General features: G+C 36.6%; 1 protein-coding gene and 1 long non-coding RNA gene across 3 annotated transcripts in view; one reads left to right on the top strand and one right to left on the bottom strand.

The window, feature by feature from the left end:
• Positions 1–25,229, bottom strand: part of LOC128211408 (kinesin-like protein KIF15) — an 80,189-nt gene that overhangs the window by 40,708 nt on the left and 14,252 nt on the right. For both annotated transcript variants that reach the window (XM_052916163.1, XM_052916165.1), the window contains exons 13-21: positions 19,822–19,907; positions 17,608–17,760; positions 16,673–16,892; positions 15,669–15,766; positions 6,520–6,699; positions 5,693–5,896; positions 4,260–4,367; positions 3,532–3,625; positions 2,919–3,037 (exon numbers count right to left, since the gene is read on the bottom strand). In XM_052916163.1, the coding sequence (XP_052772123.1) occupies positions 2,919–3,037; positions 3,532–3,625; positions 4,260–4,367; positions 5,693–5,896; positions 6,520–6,699; positions 15,669–15,766; positions 16,673–16,892; positions 17,608–17,760; positions 19,822–19,907 (1,262 nt within the window). The remainder of the gene's footprint in view (positions 1–2,918; positions 3,038–3,531; positions 3,626–4,259; positions 4,368–5,692; positions 5,897–6,519; positions 6,700–15,668; positions 15,767–16,672; positions 16,893–17,607; positions 17,761–19,821; positions 19,908–25,229) is intronic.
• Positions 9,730–13,381, top strand: LOC128211412 (uncharacterized). Its single transcript, XR_008257282.1, has 2 exons — positions 9,730–9,987; positions 10,610–13,381. It is a non-coding gene; the product is annotated as an uncharacterized LOC128211412 (long non-coding RNA).

Raw genomic sequence — 25,229 nt, 5'->3', positions numbered from 1 at the left:
TAGGATGTATTGATAATATATTCATTATAAGGATTAAATAAAAACGAATTTTGTTGTTCATTTTTCTTTTCTTTTTTCAAAACATTATTATATCAAAATACAAACTTCTAATAATTAAACACTTTGATATGATAAACAATTTATTCTCATTACCTATTAAATCATTTATAACCGGGAAAATAAACTCTAAAGCATAATATAACATTAAGACAATATTCCCTATATAACATATAGATGGTTCACTTCGTCTCACCAAGTGGTTCACTTAGTCCTGGTTCACTTGGGAAGTGGTTCACTTAGTCCTACATTCAAAAACATTCATCAGATTTGCAGGCTGGTGTTAAAAACCTGGTATCCGGTACCTGGAATCCCCCGGTATCCGGTATCACTGTCTGATACCGAATTATGTTGATATCAGGGTTAATATCAGATGATAAATCCAAGTATCCACGGTCCGTTATTAATTGCTTTTTCACAACCAATGCATACTTTAAATAACACAGTATCAACATAATCCGGTATCATAAACTGTGATAACGGCTTTTCTCGATATCGATACCTGGTACCGGGTTTTAGTTCACCCGGATAATCCTTTGTGGCAGGGTGACTTCCGGTTTATTTCCGGGTTATAACGAAGTATAATAACAGCGATAAATATGGACTAATTATTGTTCCAGGTTTGTTATTATCTATTTATTTTTATTAGATTTGTCATTTAAATGAGTTTATATTACATTATTGTGATATAATTTGAATGCCATGAGCTATAAATCGCTTGATTGTTTACCTGGACAGTTTAGTTCTGGTGGGTGGGGTAGATGGTTCAGAAAAGACTGCGGTTAAGTATTCTTATTGGAGTATTATTAATAACAAAAAATATCATCTATTCTAAAACATTTGTTTTGAAAATTAACACAAATAATACATTAGGCTGTTTTACTATCTGACAGTGATAATCTATAATGAGGAATCTGTATGTACATTACCAGGTACAGTATAACTATGTAATAGTCTTATGAATGAACATATATAAATCATCATCAATATAAATTATGATATTTATACTGCTCTGTGTGTTTTATTACTATGTAATAAAAATTTTACTTAGAAAGAGTAATTATGCTATGCTGTCACCTTTGTAGTGTTCTCAGCTTCTGAATGATTTGTTACTAGTTAGTTATGTTTAAACATTATGATGGCCACCGGACTAGTCACATACACCCAGGCCTGGAATTAAATCGGGGTCCAGATTGTCTTAAAACCCATCCATAAATAAGTCTGAGAGTAACTAATTTTTTTTATAAAAAATATACTTTTAATGTTCCATTCCTTTCTTTACAGATATGATATGCTGATGTTATCTACTGAGACCATCACTTTCAATGAAGAACATCACTACAATCGGTTGGGCTGCTAGATTGGTAGCAACATGATGTAAGCTAGTGCCTGTTGAAACACTATTGTTGGTTGGGCATCTATTGCTTACTGGACCGCTATATTGGATGGACCATACGTGTTGGTTGAACAACAGTTACTATAAATGGTTGGACCGGAAGTGTTGGTTGGACCACCAGTGTTGTTTGGACTGCTTGTTGGACAGAATGTGTGATGGACAACTAGTATTATTTGAATCACTGTTGGATAAACAGCTTTTGTTTTATCAGACAGCTATAATCAGTTGATTTACAAGTTCCTGGATCGCTAGTTCCTGGCGGATAAATATTCCCTGTATAGAAGGAAACAAAAAAGCTCTTTTGCTACCTGTAACAATCACATGGTTGGTGAATTGGTATCAGACAATTTGCAGCCAAGACAACACAGTGAAGTGATAGCCGATTCCTTAAACTCTAAATGGCAAATAAATTTACCGAAAATAGTTTATTTTTTTATGTCACTTGTCAATTATAACATGCATAAATTTACAAAGTATAAAGAGTGATTAATGAAAATATGAAGTGAACTTGTCAGATAAAGCAAAAACAAATGTGCACACATTTACATATTGACTTGACATTAAAATAGAAAATCATAAAGAATACATCATAGCTTTTGCTTTTCTGTGTGTTTTTTCCCCGACCAAAAAATAAAATTCCAGAAATGTAATTTTATTTTTATTTTTATTTCCTCCTTCTCCGACACTTCACAACTCTGGCCGTTCGTAAAACATATAATTAAAAAAAAAGGCCTAAACCGGAAATTTTGCCCAGTCCGGACCTTGTCCGGTTTAGTGAGTTTCCACTGTATTATCAACAACATGAGATTGCAACATCTCTGTCTGATTCCATCATTCTCAGGTATTATAAGGTTTAACATTATTATCACCAACCTTGGAGATTGCAACATCTCTGTCTGTTTCTATCATTCTCAGGTAATATAAGGTTTAACATCATTATCACCAACCTTGGAGATTGCAACATCTCTGTCTGTTTCTATCATTCTCAGGTAATATAAGGTTTAACATTATTATCACCAACCTGGGAGATTGCAACATCTCTGTCTGTTTCTATCATTCTCAGGTAATATAAGGTTTAACATTATTATCATCAACCTTGGAGATTGCAACATCTCTGTCTGTTTCCATCATTCTCAGGTAATATAAGGTTTAACATTATTATCACCAACCTTGGAGATTGCAACATCTCTGTCTGTTTCCATCATTCTCAGGTAATATAAGGTTTAACATTATTATCACCAACCTTGGAGATTGCAACATCTCTGTCTGTTTCCATCATTCTCAGGTAATATAAGGTTTAACATTATTATCATCAACCTTGGAGATTGCAACATCTCTGTCTGTTTCTATCATTCTCAGGTAATATAAGGTTTAACATTATTATCACCAACCTTGGAGATTGCAACATCTCTGTCTGTTTCTATCATTCTCAGGTAATATAAGATTTAACATTATTATCACCAACCTTGGAGATTGCAACATCTCTGTCTGATTCCACTGCTCTCAGTTTATCCTTGGCTTCTTTCAGTTGCCTGTCTGCCTGTTGCAGCATAAGGCGAAGATCTTGATTCTCTCCACAGGCAGCTGTTTGACAAGGAATACAGTATTAAGTAGGAAATAAATCATAATCATCAAATACATTCATTTATATTTGCTCGCAAGGTAACACAACTTTGGAACATTCATAATCTGACATAAATATGTGAAGAGCAGAAATTAAGTTTTTTAAGAAACACACTTTCAATTTTAGTAGATGATGTAGTAAACATCTTTTAAGTTTAACAGTTTTAAAATCATACTCTATATGTGAGAATGTGAATTTCTATTTCACGCAAGCAAATTTTAAATATCAGATGATTTATTACTAGGCAAAATGTTTGATATTTCTCATTACAATAATAAGAAAGCACCAAAAAAATGTTTTCCTTTTTGAAAAAAGGAGCCATGCTTTTTAGGATAAATATCTTTACTGTGGCCGCTGTAATGGAAAAAGCATAGCTCATATGAACTAGTTTGTACAGATTTTCTAAGACTGGCTCATATAATACTTAAAACAGATTTTGTTTTGATATATTTACCCTCCTTTTCCTCATTGACCCTCTTCACCCTGGGTTCACACAGTCGGATCTCCTCTTGCAGGTTCATACACCTTTGTTTTTCTTGGTCTAAAAACTGACAACAAAGCAAGATATTAAGCTTATATTTTCTATGTCATGATACAGGTATCCATTAAATATTGGCATACATTGTACATTTCACTTTTATCAACTTCTACACATGAATGTTCTTGAATCTATTGGATGACAAAGGATCAACTTTACGATCAGAATACACATGACATTGGGCCGATTGTTCAGTACTTTGTTTAGATAACCAAGATTATTAACGTCATCACTGTTACCTTTCAAATCTTTACTGCTTTGGAAGTTTAATGGATACACTAATGATCTGTAGTATTTCTAACAAGATTATGGACAACTGTTTCAGCTGTTCTTGTTTTCTTTAAATATATTAGCACATCATAATATAGTTCACGTTTAAAAATGAACAATTATGTCATTAATAATGTCATTAATCATGTTGTTAATTTTATCAAAGTTCTGAACTATTGGCCAAATGTATATTTAAGAAAGGATGTCATTCTGAGTAGCTGAGAATCATTTGGTAATATCAGAGTCTAGTGAAAGTCTTAAAAGTTGCCACCTTACAAAAGCTGCTTTCTGCATTGGCCAATACTCACAGGATTATTTTTAGCCACAATGATGGATTTGTTTTACAGAGGAATCGTTATGACATATTCACAAACCTCTTGTGTGTTTTTGAGCTGGTTTTCAAGCAGCAATACCCGGGCATTCTGGCGGACTCGCTCCTCTTCATATTCCTCTATACGGCCATCTCTCTCCCCCAGTTGGCCCTAGTTGGCAAAGCAAGGATACTCATAACAATACAAAAAGTTGGAAACTAGAATTCCATGAATCAATCATGTTGCCTGTCATGAGCGCATGAGTGAATATGAATGCAATACCTTTTTATAAAATGGGCTTAAAATAGTAAATATCACTTTAAATAGTAATCAAAAGTAAAACATTCAAATCATTATCCTAATTGTCCGGAGTTGCCTACTCAAATCAAAAAAGTGAATTTGGTAAAGTTTTGACAAGTTCATGGGCTGTTCGTAATTCTGGAAATATATATGCATATTTGCGCTTGTTTGTCAAAACAAATGAGATATTTACCCATATTTACCCATTACCATTGCCATCCTATATACTAAGGGTTGGATTAAAAATGTTGGTGTAAATCTGAAGAGTCAAAGTGAATGTGGTAATTTTTTGGCAATTACTCCATATTGAACAGTGAGATCTGGATGTGATCAATCATGTTTGAGATATTATGCCCTATAACATTGTAAACCATTGTAGTAAAGACTGGAATACAATATGCTCATGCAATAGAGCGGTCCAAGTGAATTTGGTCGAATTTTGACAATTCAAGGGCCATAACTCTCGAATAAGTACTGCGATCTGGTCGATGATGGAACTCCGTTGAGATATTTATGCACCTAACATGTCTTTGCACAACTGATACAAAATTCTAAGAATTGATAGAAAATTGCTTTGGTAAAAAAAAAGAAAAATAGGAAATTCAAAGATAACACAACAAGGGATGTTTGTCAAACATTATGCCCCACTGAGCGACATGTTGTCAGTTATATTTGGACAATTCAATAAAGTATACATGGACTGAAATGCAAGCTGATTTGACCTGAGGACCTCATTATCAAAAGGGGTCATCTACTGTTTGCGGAACCTCCATGTCAAGTATGAGGACAGTCTGTGCAGACATTGTCAATTTACCACTCAGACAAATGTTGGTGTTAAAGGTCATTATGACCTTGACATTTGGCCCCAACCTCAATAGGGGTCAACTACTGGTCACATCTAGCATCAATGTAAATTTGAGAAACTTTTTGCATTCCAGGTTACAGAGACCTTGATATGATCTCAAAATCAATAGGGGTTATCTACTAGTCACGCCACACCTCCAAATCAAGTTTGAGGACCGTAGGTCCAGGTCTTGTGTGTGTTATTACTCTGACAAGCTTTGGTCTACCGACCTTTTGACCGACCTACCAACCGACTGACAAGTGCAAAGCAATATACCCCTTCTTCTTTGAAGGGGGGCACAATCAGTCAAGCTTTGTGCTTCCACCAAATAATCACTACTTTTAAAGCATACCTGCAGTGTTTTAATCTGATCCAGCAAAGCTTCTGTTTCCTGAAACTGAACCTCTTCCGGCATATCTTCTCCAAGAATTCCCTCATCTTGCGCCACACTTGGGCACTCTGGTGACTCAAACAGTATTGTATCATTTAAGCTGCCTGCCTTGGAGACAGTTCTGTTCCTCAGTTTGTAGCAATCCTTCTTTGGTGTCAGCATGGTCTGAGAACAAGTTTTAGGTTTTTCTAATATTTTATGATGACTATGTTATTTGTTTATGCACAGATAATTAAACAATATTATGTTTACAAGTTCTGATAAACAATTTAACATGACTTTTTACAGCTTTGTACAAGAATCACAATATTCACCTTATGCCCACCATCAATTCAGGGGTGATCACATTTTACATATGTTCATGCTTTATAAACACAGACAGGCATGCCAGCAAATTTTGTGCTTCTTTCGAAATTTGCTTGAGTGCTCTACTGCATCCACACAGCATGGAATACAAGAACAACTTTGATCAATCCTTATATCTACATTTAAAACAATTATTCCTCACAGTTAAAAATTAACAAAATTGTCTGCAAATGCATATTTATTGTTAAAGAAATGTTATTGACAACATATGTTTTTATAAAGAATAGCCGTTATAGAACATATAAAATCAATACAGTAACTATATGTTATCCTTCCAAGATTTTTATTTATTTAGCCAACATAATCACACTTCTATACCCTAAAAAAACTCTCATCCCATCCATGACATTGATACCTATAGCCTTAAAGCCTGTATAAAGAACAACACATGTTAAAAGACTGACTCCAAACCAATGCCCCACCTTGACAGTCTGCATGTGTATGTCTTGAAGGGCCTCTCGTTCTATTCTAGACAAGGTGTCTTTGGCTTTAAGTCTTCCCTCCAGCTCTTCAATCTGTTTGTGGGCAACTTCCAGTTCGCCTTCTAGTTTCTTCTCTCGCTTGTCTGACACTGATTTAAGCTCTTCCAGCTGCTCACTTATCTGTTTCAATGACAAATACATTTCTTATATATCACCTCCATAACACATATAGTAAAAATGCCAGGGCAATATTTTCTACTACCACCCTCGCACTATCACATGCTGTGGCACTGTTACCCTCTGACGTCATAAAATTGACAAATGGCTACAAATCTGCCGCAAGGTTGGATTTTTACATGAAAATAATTATTACCATATATGTAGTGAATAGACACAATTTTCTGAAGTGAAAAATAGTAATTTATTACACATGTAATGTTAAAATGCATAAACAATTAACATAAACATGTTGAAGTTTTGTTCAAATTAAATGAATCAGATACCTTAAAATTCTATAGTTTTTGTTCAGTATAATAAAACAGATATTGACTGCCTAAGAAGTGACAGGCATATTGTCAACCTTTGGAAAGTACCGTCAACCTCGGCTTGTCCATTTTACCACTTTGAAAAGTTTCAGAGACAAAATTCTTGAAAACAATCCAAAACACAACAGCAAATAAAACCAATGTGCCACGCAAAAAAATATTCACAAGTGTGGTTTCAGAAAAATAGATTTTTAAATAAATGTACTGATAATCTGTGAATCAGGTATTCTCCTGGACCTACCTTATATTCTTGAAACAATTTATAACATATGCTGACCTAGGACTATTCACTGCTTTGTTTTTGAAATGAATACAATAATGATGTCATATGTATATATAGCCTGTCAAAAGCAATGAAAAAGGTTTAGAAATTAAAAGAACACAAGAAACGCAGCAAGATTTTCAATCATCAGTACCAACCATTTTTCTATTTTTGATAACAGTGACCTTGATCCTAGAGGCCCAAATGCAATGCTATGAAAAGTATCCATGAACTCTTCCTAAAAACCAAGTTTGGTCACAATATGTCAACCCTAACTTAAGTTATTCAGTACCAACCATTTTTCTATTTAATAATAAATAATGTTTTTTGTGCTGTAATCAAATAATCATTAACATACTAAAACTGGCCATTATGAAATAGAGACCAGCTTCTCTGTTTTTAATTCTTCCCTGAGTACCTGCAGAGGACATTGGCTTGGACATTGGATTTTAGTACTTACAATGATAGCATACCAGGCAGGGGGCATTGTCTGTATACATGAAGTGATTGTGCTTATTAATCATACTGCAGTTATGTATTACTTTTTATTTTTCATTTGGATAATAAAATCATAGCAAGATATGGTGACCTTGAGGATTCCCTCGCCATATAAACTTCAGGTTCCACTAGATTCTGCTTTTTTACTTAACGGATCAGCCTTCTATGTCATTTTCAATTTGTTGCAATATATATATCAAACGTTCTTCATTCATTATTATTCATACTGACAAGAATTGGGCACAATTAACAACTGAAGAAAACAAAAGTGAAATATTCCAGGTTATAATAGTAACTAGCTTGCTTGTACTATTCTTCAGATTGAAAATGAATCATGATACAGCCACCACTAAATTAAACAATTCACCAGGGTTGTGCCCCTTCCCAATCTATATGGACTCTTAAATACAAAAGTGGTCAAGACTAGAGCAGCACTATCAAGTATGTGCCTGGGATTTGCTGAGTTTCACCACGACCTGAATTGTGACAGTGAGGGTACATGTAGCAATGGCCACGGCAAAGGCCCTTATAAGTGTGAATGCCAACAAACACTCTTGGCTGCTACACAGATTCAAGTAACGGTTATGGCAGCGTAGGGATAACTACATGGAAACAAACTTCAAGTAGTCGTAGTGTATCGTGTATTTTTGGGACGTGTGCTCTTGTCGTACAATAGATCGGGCCATTGTTGTGACATATTAATAGTCAAATATATATTGCTGTTATATGCATTCCCTTTTTCGGAAAATTGCAAGTAATTCAAAAATGCAATTTATTTCAAAAATAACTTCAGCAACACTGTAAATAGGGACAAATGGAGACAAAACTGGGCAAGTGAGAGCCAGGCTTAAATGATCAATACAGTACAATGAAGCTATTATCTGTCTTTATATCTACCACCATGAGTTTCTTCTGTTAGCAGTTTAACACCTTTTTACAATCACTCAAAGTTCAGGTTATTTCTGACAAAATATTAAAAACATTTATAGTTGACTTGTGGTATGTGAGGAAACCAAACAGGATCGAAAGTAGTCTGACGTTATTTTATTTCCTATTGAATTCTGTTAGGAGTGCATTTATTACAAACAAGATTCAGATAATTATAGTACAACCATTTACCGGAAAGTTGCCATTGCCATTATAATAAACTATCATATATAAAGGCCAAACTTGGTGTAATACTGGCTAACAGATTTAATATTGTAATTTTGAGTGAATATTTGATATGTTTAAAGTAAATAATTTATTCTAGTACATTTTAGAAGTGATATCTTTTCGAAATCACTAAAAATGCTTTCAACCTATCAATTATGATTCTAAAATTAGTTCTTATATCCTAAAAAACACACATTATTTAAAGTCAACTTTATTTTTATTTTTTTTGCTGCAATCTTCAGGGACATATTTAACTTGATATGGTCCAAAATGTTCCCAAATTACAATTAAGTGTATTTGTTCAAAACTAATAATATCTCTCTAATGACCTCTGACAAAATATCAAGCAAACGCTCAAATTTAAACAAAAATTCTTAATTGGTACTTTTTTTGACCGCCTTGGACTCCATTGCTGAAAATGCTGTTTGAATGCATAAAAGATTTTTTTTTCAAAGCAATACCATTAAGATAATTTTACAAGCAAATGGAGTATTTAATATTTGAACACATAAGTACAGCTGGCACCCAAATTGGACCCAAATTAGAAAAATAATAATCTGTAATAAAAAAATTGATGCACATGTTGCATTTACACATTTCCTTCCTTTTAAGGTATTAGCCATGTAATACAACTCGGGAAACATCGGGTAACATAGACATATATCGCCACTCGCCGTAACAGATCGCGACGAACATCGGGCGTATTCGGCCTGTTGCTATTTTTAGAAACAGAAGGTATTTCCCGGCTATTCATAGGTCAATAATGGAATTTCTACATCGTAGGATTTGGAAACATTGTGATGTTTTTCTCATGAATATACGTTTAAAATAAATAAACACTAAAAGTACACGCTGACAGTTGATTACGATACATCCAACAATTTGAGTCATTACAGTTAAACATGGATTATAAGTGAAATATACGCGTAAGAGAAGATTTTCTCTCGAAAAAACGAACTGTCAACAATCGGCATGGAACTTGGATATTCGTATCAAAGGGCTCTGAATGTAAGTATCCTTGAGCAGTTTCGTACGTTGATGTGTTCAAAAACGTTTGTTTTTTTATTTATCTTTGGAATTCTTAAATCATTTTTATTAGCTAAATGTTTAGACAGCATGTTCATATTTTACATGTACTTATGTACATGTTACATATTTTTATATGCACTTATGCACATAACTTATGTTTAAGATATAATATGAGTATGTAATCTTTAAATTGATTGTTTTATCTTAGAAAAATATTAGACTTAAATTTTTGTTTAAAAATGATGTGTTTTGGTACGTGACCTATTTCTAACATACCACAATACATGTACATACCCGTCATTTGTTTACAAAATGCATCTTTTTAAAATTAACCTGTGAAAAAAAGTTGTATGTGGTTTGGGGCTTGAAGCCGCATCTGCTAGGACACTATTGACATTCATTGGCTTGGTGTAGGTCTCGTTAAAACCCCATACTGTTGTGAATCATTATCAACCATATGCACAACAACTACACAGTTGTGCCTACCAACCCTTACTCTTGGCTAAAACAGATATTAGTGCAGACTGTATAATACTTGTGCATTTGTATTTTACGGTGGTAGTTTCTGCTGGTTGATAATCAGAAGTCTAATTTCTTCCAGGCAGGAAAATGACTGAATATTACTTAGTCTACAACACTGGGTTATGAAGAATTCCAGCCTGCATTAAATACTATGTTGGATCCTTGAGAGCGGATTTAACAGCCATGTCCATCCACAAGGCAGTCGCATCTGATCGAGATGATGGGAGTATTTCATATAAAACATATTTGACTTGGTTTTTGTTTTTATAAACCTACTGTATTCAATAATCAAGTGGTGGTGGTGGTGGTGATGGTGGTGGTGGTGGTGGTGGTGGTGATGATGATGATGATGATGATGATGATGATGAATTTTATTGATAAATTTATTAATTTTCTTTATATATATACATGTATGTATCAGCTTGTTGTTGTTTTTTCAAAATAATGTCGAGAAATATTAAACTGTTTATATTTTATTTTGTATATGTATGGCAGTATAATTATCTATACTAATTTGTTAGAAAGGCTTTAAAGTACAACTTTTTTCCTTTACAGCACTAAACATTCTTGATGGGTAAAGTACCTGAAGGTGCATGAAAACCAAATCAGCATTGACTCAGCATTGAGTAGTTATCATCTGTGCACACACTACAAGTACAAAGCATGGGAACAGACCAACCTTCAAATGGTGAAGAGTGAAGAATTATTGTGAAAAAAACTAATTGTTAGAATACCAATGACAAAATACAACAGATATACATCAAATTACCCACAGAGATTGTTTACATGTTATAATATTTAAAAAAAAACATTAGTTGAGAACTTTCACTCTGATATTTTTGGTGTTCTTGTTTCTTCACATATTTTAGTTTAAAAGTACACTCATTTGTTTTAAACTCTGTATTCTGAGTTAGTATCAGCAGTGCTCCAGCTAGCCAGTTTTTCAATGGCGCAGCGCCCGTGCCCCTTTTCTTACCGCCCTGCCCCCTTTTTGAGTAGTGCCCTTTTCACAAATGCTCTATTAACCCCAAATATCCCGTTAGTGCCCTTTTTACTATTGAAATCATTTTAAAAGATTGACAGCCCTTAATCCGCTGTCATAATTGAGACAAATTACGTAATACTTATGATAATAGTGTTCCCGCTAGGTGTCACCATGCTCTCATTGATTGCTTAAAATATGCCGTACTGCCCTTTCATCTTTCCATGTGCCTTGACCAAGTCATATGACAGCTAATTGTGTATTTGTGTAGTGAGCAGACGACCTGTGTATTCATAATCGGTCATCTACTAATCCGATAATTAGGAAGAGCCAAATAGGGAAACATCGGCAGGAGGCGTGCCTATCGAATGTCAGCCAATCAGAATATACATTGAGAACTCGTTCAACCAATGATGAAAGTTCGTAAAATGCGATAGAAAATGCGAAGGGATGGTGAAAAATGTTGTGAAGCACAATTAAATCTTTTAAAATAATTGTTTATTGTATTGTACAGACGAGACTTGCCATTTTCAACATTGTTGATTTGAAGCAGACGGCACTGCCGATATGTAATTTTAAAACATAAGAAAGGTGGCGCTAATACAATCAAATACATCACCTTTTCAGTAAATGTTTTGAAAGTTTATTTATAAAATATTCATGATGAAAATTTCTTTGTAATCCACAAAATTATGTTGATGCTTTATTTAGTATTTACTTATCATGTCCACGATCTTGTCAAAATTCGCCGAAACCGCCATTCTATCAGAACGATTTTCGGAGTTATTTTATCAATGTTCTATGTTAAATAAGTGATTTTTTAAACCAGGGTAGTGATTTTTATTGTCATTTTATTCTAAAACATCAGCATATTAAACATTATTTTACCAAAGACAATTAAATAACAAACAGGCTGAATGTAACATTCGTACCCAAACCCGATCGTACCAAACTAAGATTCGTCCCCTACATTTATTTTTTTGTGTGTATCTATTTATTTGATGTTTAACTGTGTTTGTTTTTGTCTTCATCTTACAACTTTTAAAAGAAATATTTGACATTGCACTAAAGAAGATGCCAAACAAGTACAATCATACTACCACAGACAAAAAGACAAATTTTAATTTTGATATTAAAACACACCCTTCTAAATTTTGAGAAAAAACAACAACACCATTTTGTATAAGTCTGAAAATCATGGAAAATGATTTAAATTGAGTATAAAAACAAAACAAAATCTAGGGGGAACCCCCCCCCCCCCACAAAAAAACAAACACCTTGTGGCAGGGGTGGACCCCCCCCCCCACAACCACCCCAACCTCTACACGACTCATGTAGCTTGCCCTTTTCAAAACTCCACCCTGCCCTTTTCAAATCCTGGCTGGAGCACTGTTATCATAAGTAAAATTCATTTATTTGAAAGAGTACATTTTATGAATAAGTCCAATTAAGCTTTATAATTTTTTACAAGAAAAAGGTTGATTTTTAAGCATTTTATTAGCTATAAAAATGTATGGTAACATGACATTATGTATATTTTCTTCAAAACTGGACGGTAAACTATCATTAATTGTCTTTTAAATTGTTCAATAGACATCATAGATAATATCTAAAATGATTTCAGCAGCTTGCCTTATAGTTAACTATTTTTTATGAATTTTATAAAACTGCTATATATTTTCAAACATCGAAAATCTGCTCTATTCCGAAGAATCATAAGATCAATCAAAATGATTTTTTTCCATGTGTATCGATAATGTGTTCGTTTGAACTTCTGTTAACTGAAGTTTATTTTACTAGAAACTGTTGTGTTTATTTCATAATCTCTGATAATGCGAAAAAATTTCAAATATAGACAAAATATTTACTTGTCGCTCTTTGTAGCCCTTGGAGTTTGGGGGTGGGTGTAATGAAACATAAATAACTTTTTTAATTCACGGTAAAAAATCTTCAAAATTTGGATAAAAGTCCCATAGTGTACCGTGATTATAACTATGTTGTCGGTTAAAGCTTTTAAAAAAGTGTGTATTACGCGGCTAATACCTTAACACTAAAAATGGTACGACTTAGGACTAACTAGACCTATAACTGAAGGTGATTAATACCCCCGAACGCCGCCTCTCATTATGATTTATCATTGTATGAAGTTTTATGAAATTCCACCTACCGTAGTAGTTTTCAAGTTACTGTCCGGACAAAAGTTTGACCAAAAAAAACACAGAAAAAGGCAATAACTCAGCAATTTGCTAAAAAAGTGTAATGATTCATGTACACTGAACTCCTTCTCATTGTGCTGTACCATTGTATAAAGTTTTATTACATTCCATCAGGTAGTTTTCAAGTTATGCTCCGGACAATAAAAAAACAACAAAGGGCAATAACTCTGTAATTGGCTGAAATAGAATTGCGGTTCCTGTACACTGCACTTCCTCTCATTATGATCTATCATTGTATGAAGTTTTATTAAATTCCATCCAATAGTTTTCAAGTTATGCTCCGGACAAGAAAAAGTAACAAAGGGCAGTAACTCTGTAATTAGCTGAAATAGAATTGCGGTTCCTGTACACTGCACTTCCTCTCATTATGATCTATCACTGTATGAAGTTTTATTAAATTCCATCCAATAGTTTTCAAGTTATGCCTTGGACAATAAAAAGTAACAAAGGGCAGTAACTCTGTAATTAGCTGAAATAGAATTGCGGTTCCAGTACACTGCACTCCCTCTCATTATGATCTATCACTGTATGAAGTTTTATTAAATTGCATCCAATAGTTTTTAAGTTATGCTCCGGACAAGAAAAAAGTAACAAAGGGCAGTAACTCTGTAATTAGCTGAAATAGAGTTCTTGTGCACTGTACTTCCTCTCAATGTGCTTTCCCATTGTATTAAGTTTTACTAAATTACATCTAGTAGTTTGCAAGTTAATGTCTTGAAATAAAAATGACAGCAAAAAAAAACAAATAAAGGGCAATAACTCAGTAATTAGCTAAAGTAGAGTTATGGTTTTTAAACACTGCACTTCCTCTCACTGTGCTTTACCATTGTATGAAGTTCCAATGAATTCCATCCAAAAGTTTTCAAGTTATACTCCGGACAAAAAAAAGGAACAAAGGGCAATAACTCAGTAATAAGCAAGAATAGAGTTATGGTTATTGTACACTGCACTTCCTCTCATTATGCTCTACCATTGTATGAAGTTTAATCCAATTCCATCTAGTAGTTTTTAAGTTATGCTCCGGACAAGGTAAATTGCAACGGACCGACCGACAAACCGACCGACCGACCACCACAGGGTGACTCCAATATACCCCCTATTAATATATTTTTGTATAAGAGGGACATGGCTATCAAAAAATGCAAAAGCATTTACTATTTACTCGACTTCGGGTGCCAGACTAAAGAAAATATTAGAATTGTTGTTGTTCCATCCCTTTAAAGTCTGACTGGAATAATTTCGTTTATGAATCATAGATCACCATCAATTTTGGATAATCCTTTATCAAAGTCATTAATAAGGATTAAACAAAATCAAAACTAAATTAACAGAGACAGGATTTTAGTGAGTCTGAAGAATTCAGTCACACATTTTCACAATGCCAGTAGTGAAGTGATGGTTGACGAGTGTTATGTAAGATGGGATATTTTAGGACTCTAAAACAAATTATAAAGTGATCCTGCTTGCTCATCGGATAAAAATTTGGAATTGCAATTTAAGATTTCCCAGTAATGGTAAAGTAAATTGAAGGCAACTCAGTAACATTTAAGTCTAACTTTCATACATATTGTCCAATCTTTAAACAAAATTGAAACCAATAATTACTAAAAATTAAATCCAAATTGCAGTCATATCCCAAACGATAAAAAAGAACATTGAAAATTAACAAAGGGCAATAGCTTAAAACATGCTTAAAACATACAAAAACTAAAAATATACTGCACCCAGAGAGTTATGGTTTATATGCACTGCACCTCAAAAACTTTTTAAGTTATTCTCCAGACAAAATTGCTGAGACACGCATGCAGGCACACACACACACACACACATACCAATACAATATCCAAATTGCCTTTCCACAGGGGCCTTTTTTGTAACAATAAATATCAAGCATAGATAAACCTCCTTCATAGAAACAATATATATTCATAAGTTCTCACCTCCTCAACTTTTGCAGTCAGGTCTGTGTTTTTTGAGCGCAGTTTCTCTAGCGTCGCAGTTGACACAGTCTCCGCTTTAGATGGAGTTACCTCAGACTCTAAATAAAAGAATAGACATATTGAAAGAGTTAACAGTTAATTGAAACATATCACAGTTTGGTAGAAATAAAAAAGGTCCTTAATATATACATCTTGTTCCTTTTTGTTCAAATAGTTAGAGAATACTTTGTTTCATGTCTCTTTTGTTCTCTTTCTTTAGAATATAATTATGAAACTTATTGACCTTAGTCAGACACCTTAATGACAATAGTCAAATATAAACTTTTATGGTATTTACCAGCTTTACTATTAAATTTTAGCTCTTATTTACTTATCTATTGCTGATAAACATCTGTTGCTTTATTTTATTCATTACTTTACTCATTACATTACTCATTACATTACTCATTATTTTACTTACTTGAGGGTAAAATAATATTTTATTTTGGATAAAAAAAAATATAAAAAAAAAATATATATAACACGAGTAATTTTAATAATGATCTCGCTCATTAAAAAAGGCACTATTAAGTACATTATATCTGCTGCTATGCTTTAGCACGTCTGCTTTTAAAGGTAAAAATAATTCAATCTCAGATTTATCAAACATATTAGTTATATAGACATCAATAACCAAGCAGCAATATTTAGGTACTGCTAAGCTTAATAACTAAACATTTTTGTTTAATTTGTTATTTTGTAATTTGATTTTTGCATGCACACTGTATGGAATATTACAGTTTAAATATGTTGTAAAGGCTCATGGGGATGACCCCGACCCCATGGTCCCTGTTACTGGATATTTAAAAGGGTTCCCCTAGGCTTCAAAAAGAAAAGAGTTTAAATTACATTCAAAATTTAAGCTGGAAAACCAGAGTCACCCTTATGGAAATGATAATGTTAACAAACTCATATATATATAAGAAAGGTAGAGCTCATTATTTCTTTCTACAGTGATTTACAACCTTCCGAGTTTGTCTGTTGCTCTGACAAGAGTGTTCGAAACATCTGCTCTAATCTGTTGACTGCCACTTGGTCTTTTAAAATGCTCTCAACAGTTCCTGGCTCTTCCTTGAGGTTTGCCAGTGAGGCTTTAAGCTGTCTAACCTCCATTGAGAACTTTACTACAGTAGGATTGCTGTCCACCTGGGCTTGAAGGTAGGCTATTTCTTTCTGTAGGTCATCCTAAAAATAAATGGCATCTATTGTTTCATACAGTGCACTTTTGATAATGTTGCATATGCCAAACAAAAATTGTTGCCTGAGAGTGTGTATTTTCCTGCACAATTGTTATATATCTAAAATGGTATTGACACTAGTACCAAGTTTCATGGAAATTTCTTAAGTGGTTGCAGTTGTCTGGTAAACAGTGTTAAGTTTAGTGCATGCGCTTCCCATCAAGGTGTCCAGGCCTGATAGAATGTGAACTTGGTAGGTGGATACCAAGCCAAACAACTGGGTTTCCTCTGGGATACAGGAGCACTCTAATGTTGCATATACCGACAACACTGATTGATGATGTAATAACTTGTTTCACAATTGTTTTAAAATAAATAATAACTTGGTTAGCAATTGCTGTAAATTAAATAAGTTTTAACTATCTGACTCATAGTTTAGGCAAACGTTTGTTTTCTATTTCAAAGCAGACTTTGTTGAGGGTTAGGGTAAGCTTCGAAAATGCGGACATGAGAGTGCTTTGTGATGTTCTTATTTGGTGAGCTCAAATGAATAGTTTAGTTCAATGTATAGCCAACCTAGTTTTGCTTATCAATAATCAGACACAACTATGAAAAGAAAAAGGGAAACATAGAATAAATGTACTTTGAATAACATCACAGAACAACTACTTTATGCAGAAGACAATAAACAGCCAGAAATCATGTCTTGCACAGAAACTAACAATCTGTGAATCTTGCGGCTCTTTCCCCTTCAGTTTATCTTCCAGCCTCTTCACGTTGTTATCTCGGAACTTGATGATCATCTTGTTTGTCTGTAGCGCCTTGTCCTTCTTCTGTATTATGTCCTTCAGGTTGTCAATGGATTCAACAAGCTCCTAAAAATGGATCATATTCTAGCAACTCATTTGATCAGACTGGACTGGATCATTTGTGGAAAAAAACGACAAGAGCACAGCAAGTCAGTACCAACACTCATTCATTTTCCCATTTGATCGCAGGGCAAAGATCAACAATTTTTATGTCAGCGTTAAGGGTCAGGTTACAAATAATGATGTCATGATTATTCTCCCTGTAAACATGATTAATAGTTTTGGGACAAAAACACCACTACCAAAGCTATGATTTTTATATCTAAAATTAGATAACTTTACAACAGTTTTTTTTATTTTAAATCTCCTACCCCAACTGTATATATCCAGTATTTCAGCATGGCAAGATGAACTTTTTTTGCATTACTGACATGCATTTACATATTTTTACCGGGCCAGGAAATCTGTCTTCCCAACCCAACGCAAGCCAAGTCATGTGCCATGACACACCATTACAGAATAATATTTCAGACATACATAATGCTCTTCTGTGCAATTGCAACGCAGAATAACACGGAGTTGAACAATATGTGGAACCTGTGACACCAGACCTGTCAACAGTACTCATTTTCTCCTGCTCAATACCATTTACTTTACATTCTCTTAATAAAAGTCAAAAGCTACAATAACAAGAGCCCTTGTAAGACAGCGCATTGGACTACCGCTTTGACTTAGAATACAATAACGATGTAATAATACCAAGTTTGGTCTCTTTATGTCAAACCTAACTAAAATTATTCGATTCATAAGGTGACTTTGATGCTGCTCTCCAACCAGCCCACCAAAACAATGACCCAAGTCATTCAAATAACTTGATTTCCTATTATGAAAATGTGATTAAGAATATACAAATATGCCTTTCAAAGGAAATTGAAAAAAAAACAACTTGTATTTAGGCTTAAAACGGATTTGTTTCTTGTTGTAAGATGGTCGTAAACAAATTTGAATTTTATTAAGTGCATTTAATGAACGGTATAGAAGTTGTTTTTTTTTAAAACCCAACTTGCCCTTAACTTTTACTTGCCTAAAACTTTCAGGGGCCATAACTTGTATTAAGGATATGGATGTATGTAACCTCATTGGGTGATGGTCCTGAACAACTGTGTGAAGTATTAAGTCAATTGAATGAAGGGTATAGAAGTTATTAAACAATATCCCAACCTGCCCTAAAACTTTAACCTAAGTTCCATAGTCAATCAGGGGCCATAATTTGTATAAAAGATAATATGGAGTTATCTAACCTCATTATGTGATGGCTCTGAACATCTGTGTGAAGTATTAAGTCAATTGAATGAATGGTATTGGAGTTTTAAGTGAAAATCCCAACTTGCCCTAAAACTTTAACCTGCCCTAAAACTTTAACCTAAGTCAATCAGGGGCCATAACTTGTATATAGGATAATATGGAGTTATGTAACCTTATTGTGTGATGGTCCGGAACAACTGTGTGAAGTGTTAAGTCAATTTAACAAAGGATATAGAAGTTATTAATAAATATTCCAACTTGCCCTAAAACTTTAACCTAAGTTCCATAGTCAATCAGGGGCCATAATCTGTGTAAAGAATAATATGGAGTTATCTTATCTCATCATGTGATGGCCCTGAACAACTGCCTGAAGTATTAAGTCAATTGAATGTAGGGTATTGGACTTATAAAAGAAAATCCCAACTTGCCCTAAAACTTTAACCGGACGCCGACGCTGACGCCGGGGCGAGTAGTATAGCCCACCTATTCTTTGAATAGTCGAGCTAAAAATCAGATGCATTTAAAGAACCGTTATGCCGTACACTATTCTGATATATGAACACAATTTAGATATGCATAGAAAAAAAATGGGAAACATGTTTATTAATTTTCCAAATGAGCATATGTTATTAATTTTGTGTTTAAAAAAATAAAAATGAAGTCTTATTTACCTATACTAAATATGTTACCTTATTGTTTCAATTTATTTCCTGCAATACATAACTGTGATTAACATGTCATATAACATGACCCATGATTGGAAATATTTATCTTATCTCATCTAATCTTATCTTATGACTGATGTTTTTTTCCTAGAATCACCTGTTTTTCAGCATCAGCTTTCTGCCTCAGGTACATGGCTTGTAAGAACATCTCCTTTAACACTGGCATGCTCTCCTCCGATACAGCTGTATAATACAAATATGCATCAATTTGTATACATAGTTTATTTATGCAAATATAAAACTATGTATCTTGTAGCTTTTATTACATATGACATTGTTTGAGCTGTAGATAAATGTTTAAACCCTGTTTAAGGTATTTTATTTAAAGTTGTATTGTCCTTTAAAATATTACTGATAGACTATGAAAGATCCCATATTGGATTAGGAATGGTTCAAGATTTAACTAGGAATTGTTCCAGATTAGACTAGAAAGGGTCCAAAAAATGGTCCAAGATAGGACTTTATAGGAATATTCCCAGATAAAAGACGAAATGTTCAAGATAAGATGTGAAATAAAACTCGATAAGTTATCTAACTGTACCATATCAGACTAGGAATGGTCCAAGATTTAAATAAACATCTGTAGTAGTTCAATTCTGTGTGCATAAATCACACTCACAAAGCAATATAATTGATATTTCCAATTGCATTTTCATAACCAAGGGAGTTTCCTATTAAAACTGTAAAATAAACACCAAGAGAGGGTTGACAAGGTACCAGACTGTATAACTACTCACCCAGAGAGGGTTGACAAGGTGCCAGACTGTATAACTACTCACCCAGAGAGAGTTGCCAAGGTACCAGACTGTATAACTACTGACCCAGAGAGGGTTGACAAGGTGCCAGACTGTATAACTACTCACCCAGAGAGGGTTGCCAAGGTACCAGACTGTTGAACTACTCACCTAGAGACGGTTTACAAGGTGCCAGACTGTAGAACTACTCACCCAGAGAGGGTTGACAAGGTGCCAGACTGTATAACTACTCGCCCAGAGGGTTTACAAGGTGCCAGACTGTATAAACTACTCACCCTGTGAGGGTTGCCAAGGTGCCAGACTGTAGAACTACTCACCTAGAGAGGGTTGACAAGGTGCCAGACTGTATAAACTTCTCACCCTGTGAGGGTTGACAAGGTGCCAGACTGTATAACTACTCACACAGAGAGAGTTGACAAGGTGCCAGACTGTATAACTACTCACCTCGAGACGGTTTACAAGGTGCCAGACTGTATAAACTACTCACCCAGAGGGTTGACAAGGTGCCAGACTGTAGAACTACTCACCCAGAGCGGGTTGACAAGGTGCCAGACTGTATAAACTACTCACCCAGAGGGTTGACAAGGTGCCAGACTGTAGAACTACTCACCCAGAGAGGGTTGACAAGGTGCCAGACTGTAGAACTACTCACCCAGAGAGGGTTGACAAGGTACCCGACTGTATAAACTACTCACTTAGAGGGTTGACAAGGTGCCAGATGTATAAACAACTCACCTAGAGGGTTGACAAGGTGCCAGACTGTAGAACCACTCACCCAGAGAGGGTTGACAAGGTGCCAGACTGTATAACTACTCACCTAGAGACGGTTTACAAGGTACCAGACTGTATAACTACTCACCCAGAGAGTTGACCAGGTGCCAGACTGTATAACTACTCACCCAGAGGGTTGACAAGGTGCCAGACTGTATAAACTACTCACCCAGAGGGTTGACAAGGTGCCAGACTGTAGAACTACTCACCCAGAGAGGGTTGACAAGGTGCCAGACTGTATAACTACTCACCCAGACGGTTTACAAGGTGCCAGACTGTATAAACTACTCACCCTGTGAGGGTTGCCAAGGTGCCAGACTGTAGAACTACTCACCTAGAGAGGGTTGACAAGGTGCCAGACTGTATAAACTTCTCACCCTGTGAGGGTTGACAAGGTGCCAGACTGTATAACTGCTCACCTAGAGACGGTTGACAAGGTGCCAGACTGTATAACTACTCACCCAGAGGGGTTGCCAAGGTACCAGACTGTATAAACTAATCACCCAGATAGTTGACAAGGTACCAGACTGTATAAACTACTCACCCAGAGAGGGTTGACAAGGTGCCAGACTGTATAACTAGTCACCTAGAGACGGTTTACAAGGTGCCAGACTGTATAACTACTCACCCAGAGGGGGTTGCCAAGGTACCAGACTGTTGAACTACTCACCTAGAGGGTTGACAAGGTGCCAGACTGTATAACTACTCACAAAGGGAGGGTTGACAAGGTGCCGGACTGTATAACTACTCACCCAGAGGGTTGACAAGGTGCCAGACTGTATAAACTACTCACCCAGGGGGTTGACAAGGTGCCAGACTGTATAACTACTCACCTAGAGACGGTTTACAAGGTGCCAGACTGTATAACTACTCACCCAGAGGGTTGACAAGGTGTCAGACTGTATAACTACTCACCCAGAGGGTTTACAAGGTGCCAGACTGTATAACTACTCACCCAGAGGGTTGACAAGGTGCCAGACTGTAGAACTACTCACCCAGACGGTTTACAAGGTGCCAGACTGTAGAACTACTCACCCAGAGGGTTTACAAGGTGCCAGACTGTATAACTACTCACCCAGACGGTTTACAAGGTGCCAGACTGTATAACTACTCACCCAGAGGGGGTTGACAAGGTGCCAGACTGTATAACTACTCACCCAGAGGGTTGACAAGGTACCAGACTGTAAAACTACTCACCCAGAGGGTTGACAAGGTGCCAGACTGTAGAACTACTCACCCAGAGGGTTTACAAGGTGCCAGACTGTATAACTACTCACCAAGAGGGTTTACAAGGTGCCAGACTGTATAACTACTCACCCAGAGAGGGTTTTCAAGGTGCCAGACTGTATAACTACTCACCCAGAGGGTTGACAAGGTGCCAGACTGTATAACTACTCACCCAGAGTGTTGACAACGTACCAGACCGTATAACTACTCACCCAGAGGGTTGACAAGGTGCCAGACTGTATAACTACTCACCTAGAGGGTTTACAAGGTGCCAGACCGTATAACTACTCACCCAGAGGGTTTACAAGGTGCCAGACTGTATAACTACTCACCCAGAGAGGGTTTTCAAGGTGCCAGACTGTAGAACTACTCACCCAGAGGGTTGACAAGGTGCCAGACTGTATAAACTACTCACCCAGAGGGTTTACAAGGTGCCAGACTGTAGAACTACTCACCCAGAGGGTTGACAAGGTGCCAGACTGTATAACTACTCACCCAGACGGTTTACAAGGTGCCAGACTGTAGAACTACTCACCCAGAGAGGGTTGACAAGGTGCCAGACTGTAGAACTACTCACCCAGAGAGGGTTGACAAGGTGCCAGACTGTCTAACTACTCACCCAGATGGTTTACAAGGTGCCAGGCTGTATAAACTACTCACCCAGAGGGTTAACAAGGTGCCAGACTGTATAACTACTCACCCAGAGACAGTTTACAAGGTGCCAGACTGTATAAACTACTCACCCAGAGGGTTGACAAGGTGCAAGACTGTAGAACTACTCACCAAGAGAGGGTTGACAAGGTGCCAGACTGTAAAAACTACTCACCCAGAGGGTTGGCAAGGTGCCAGACTGTATAACTACTCACCCAGAGAGGGTTGACAAGGTGCCAGACTGTATAACTACTCACCTCGAAACAGTTTACAAGGTGCCAGACTGTATTAACTACTCACCCAGAGGGTTGACAAGGTGCCAGACTGTAGAACTACTCACCCAGAGAGGGTTGACAAGGATCCAGACTGTAGAACTACTCACCCAGAGAGGGTTGACAAGGTGCCAGACTGTAGAACTACTCACCCAGAGAGGGTTGACAAGGTGCCAGACTGTATAAACTACTCACCCAGAGGGTTGACAAAGTGCCAGACTGTAGAACTACTCACCCAGAGAGGGTTGACAAGGTGCCAGACTGTATAACTACTCACCTAGAGACGGTTTATAAGGTGCCAGACTGTATAACTACTCACCCAGAGAGAGTTGCCAAGGTACCAGACTGTAGAACTACTCACCCAGAGAGGGTTGACAAGGTGCCAGACTGTATAACTACTCACCCAGAGAGAGTTGCCAAGGTACCAGACTGTTGAACTACTCACCTAGAGACGATTTACAAGGTGCCAGACTGTATAACTACTCACCCAGAGGGGGTTGCCAAGGTACCAGACTGTTGAACTACTCACCTAGAGACTGTTTACAAGGTGCCAAACTGTATAAACTACTCACAAAGGGAGGGTTGACAAGGTGCCAGACTGTATAACTACTCACCCAGACGGTTTACAAGGTGCCAGACTGTATAACTACTCACCCAGAGGGTTGACAAGGTGCCAGACTGTATAACTACTCACCCAGAGGGTTGACAAGGTGCCAGACTGTATAACTACTCACCCAGAGGGTTGACAAGGTGCCAGACTGTATAACTACTCACCTAGAGACGGTTTACAAGGTGCCAGACTGTATAACTACTCACCCAGAGGGTTGACAAGGTGCCAGACTGTATAACTACTCACCCAGAGGGTTTACAAGGTGCCAGACTGTATAACTACTCACCCAGAGGGTTGACAAGGTGCCAGACTGTATAACTACTCACCCAGACGGTTTACAAGGTGCCAGACTGTATAAACTACTCACCCGGAGAGGGTTTTCAAGGTGCGAGACTGTAGAACTACTCACCCAGAGGGTTGACAAGGTGCCAGACTGTATAAATTACTCACCTAGAGGGTTTACAAGGTGCCAGACTGTAGAACTACTCACCCAGAGTGGGTTGACAAGGTGCCAGACTGTATCTACTCACCCAGACGGTTTACAAGGTGCCAGACTGTATAACTACTCACCCAGAGGGTTGACAAGGTGCCAGACTGTAGAACTACTCACCCAGAAATGGTTGACAAGGTGCCAGACTGTATAACTACTCACCCAGACAGTTTACAAGGTGACAGACTGTATAACTACTCACCCAAAGGGGTTTACAAGGTACCAGACTGTATAACTACTCACCCAGAGGGTTGACAAAGTGCCAGACTGTAGAACTACTCACCCAGAGAGGGTTGACAAGGTGCCAGACTGTATAACTACTCACCTAGAGACGGTTTACAAGGTGCCAGACTGTATAAACTACTCACCCAGAGGGTTGACAAGGTGCCAGACTGTAGAACTACTCACCCAGAGAGGGTTGACAAGGTGCCAGACTGTATAACTACTCACCCAGAGGGTTGACAAAGTGCCAGACTGTAGAACTACTCACCCAGAGAGGGTTGACAAGGTGCCAGACTGTATAACTACTCACCTAGAGACGGTTTACAAGGTGCCAGACTGTATAAACTACTCACCCAGAGGGTTAACAAGGTGCCAGACTGTAGAACTACTCACCCAGAGAGGGTTGACAAGGTGCCAGACTGTAGAACTACTCACCCAGAGAGGGTTGACAAGGTGCCAGACTGTATAAACTACTCACCCAGAGGGTTGACAAGGTGCCAGACTGTA

The sequence above is a fragment of the Mya arenaria genome, chromosome 12, assembly GCF_026914265.1.
Source record: "Mya arenaria isolate MELC-2E11 chromosome 12, ASM2691426v1".
NCBI classification, from domain to species: Eukaryota; Metazoa; Mollusca; class Bivalvia; order Myida; family Myidae; genus Mya; species Mya arenaria.
Note: the sequence above shows the minus strand (reverse complement) of the source record. Positions and strands in the feature narration are given on the sequence as shown.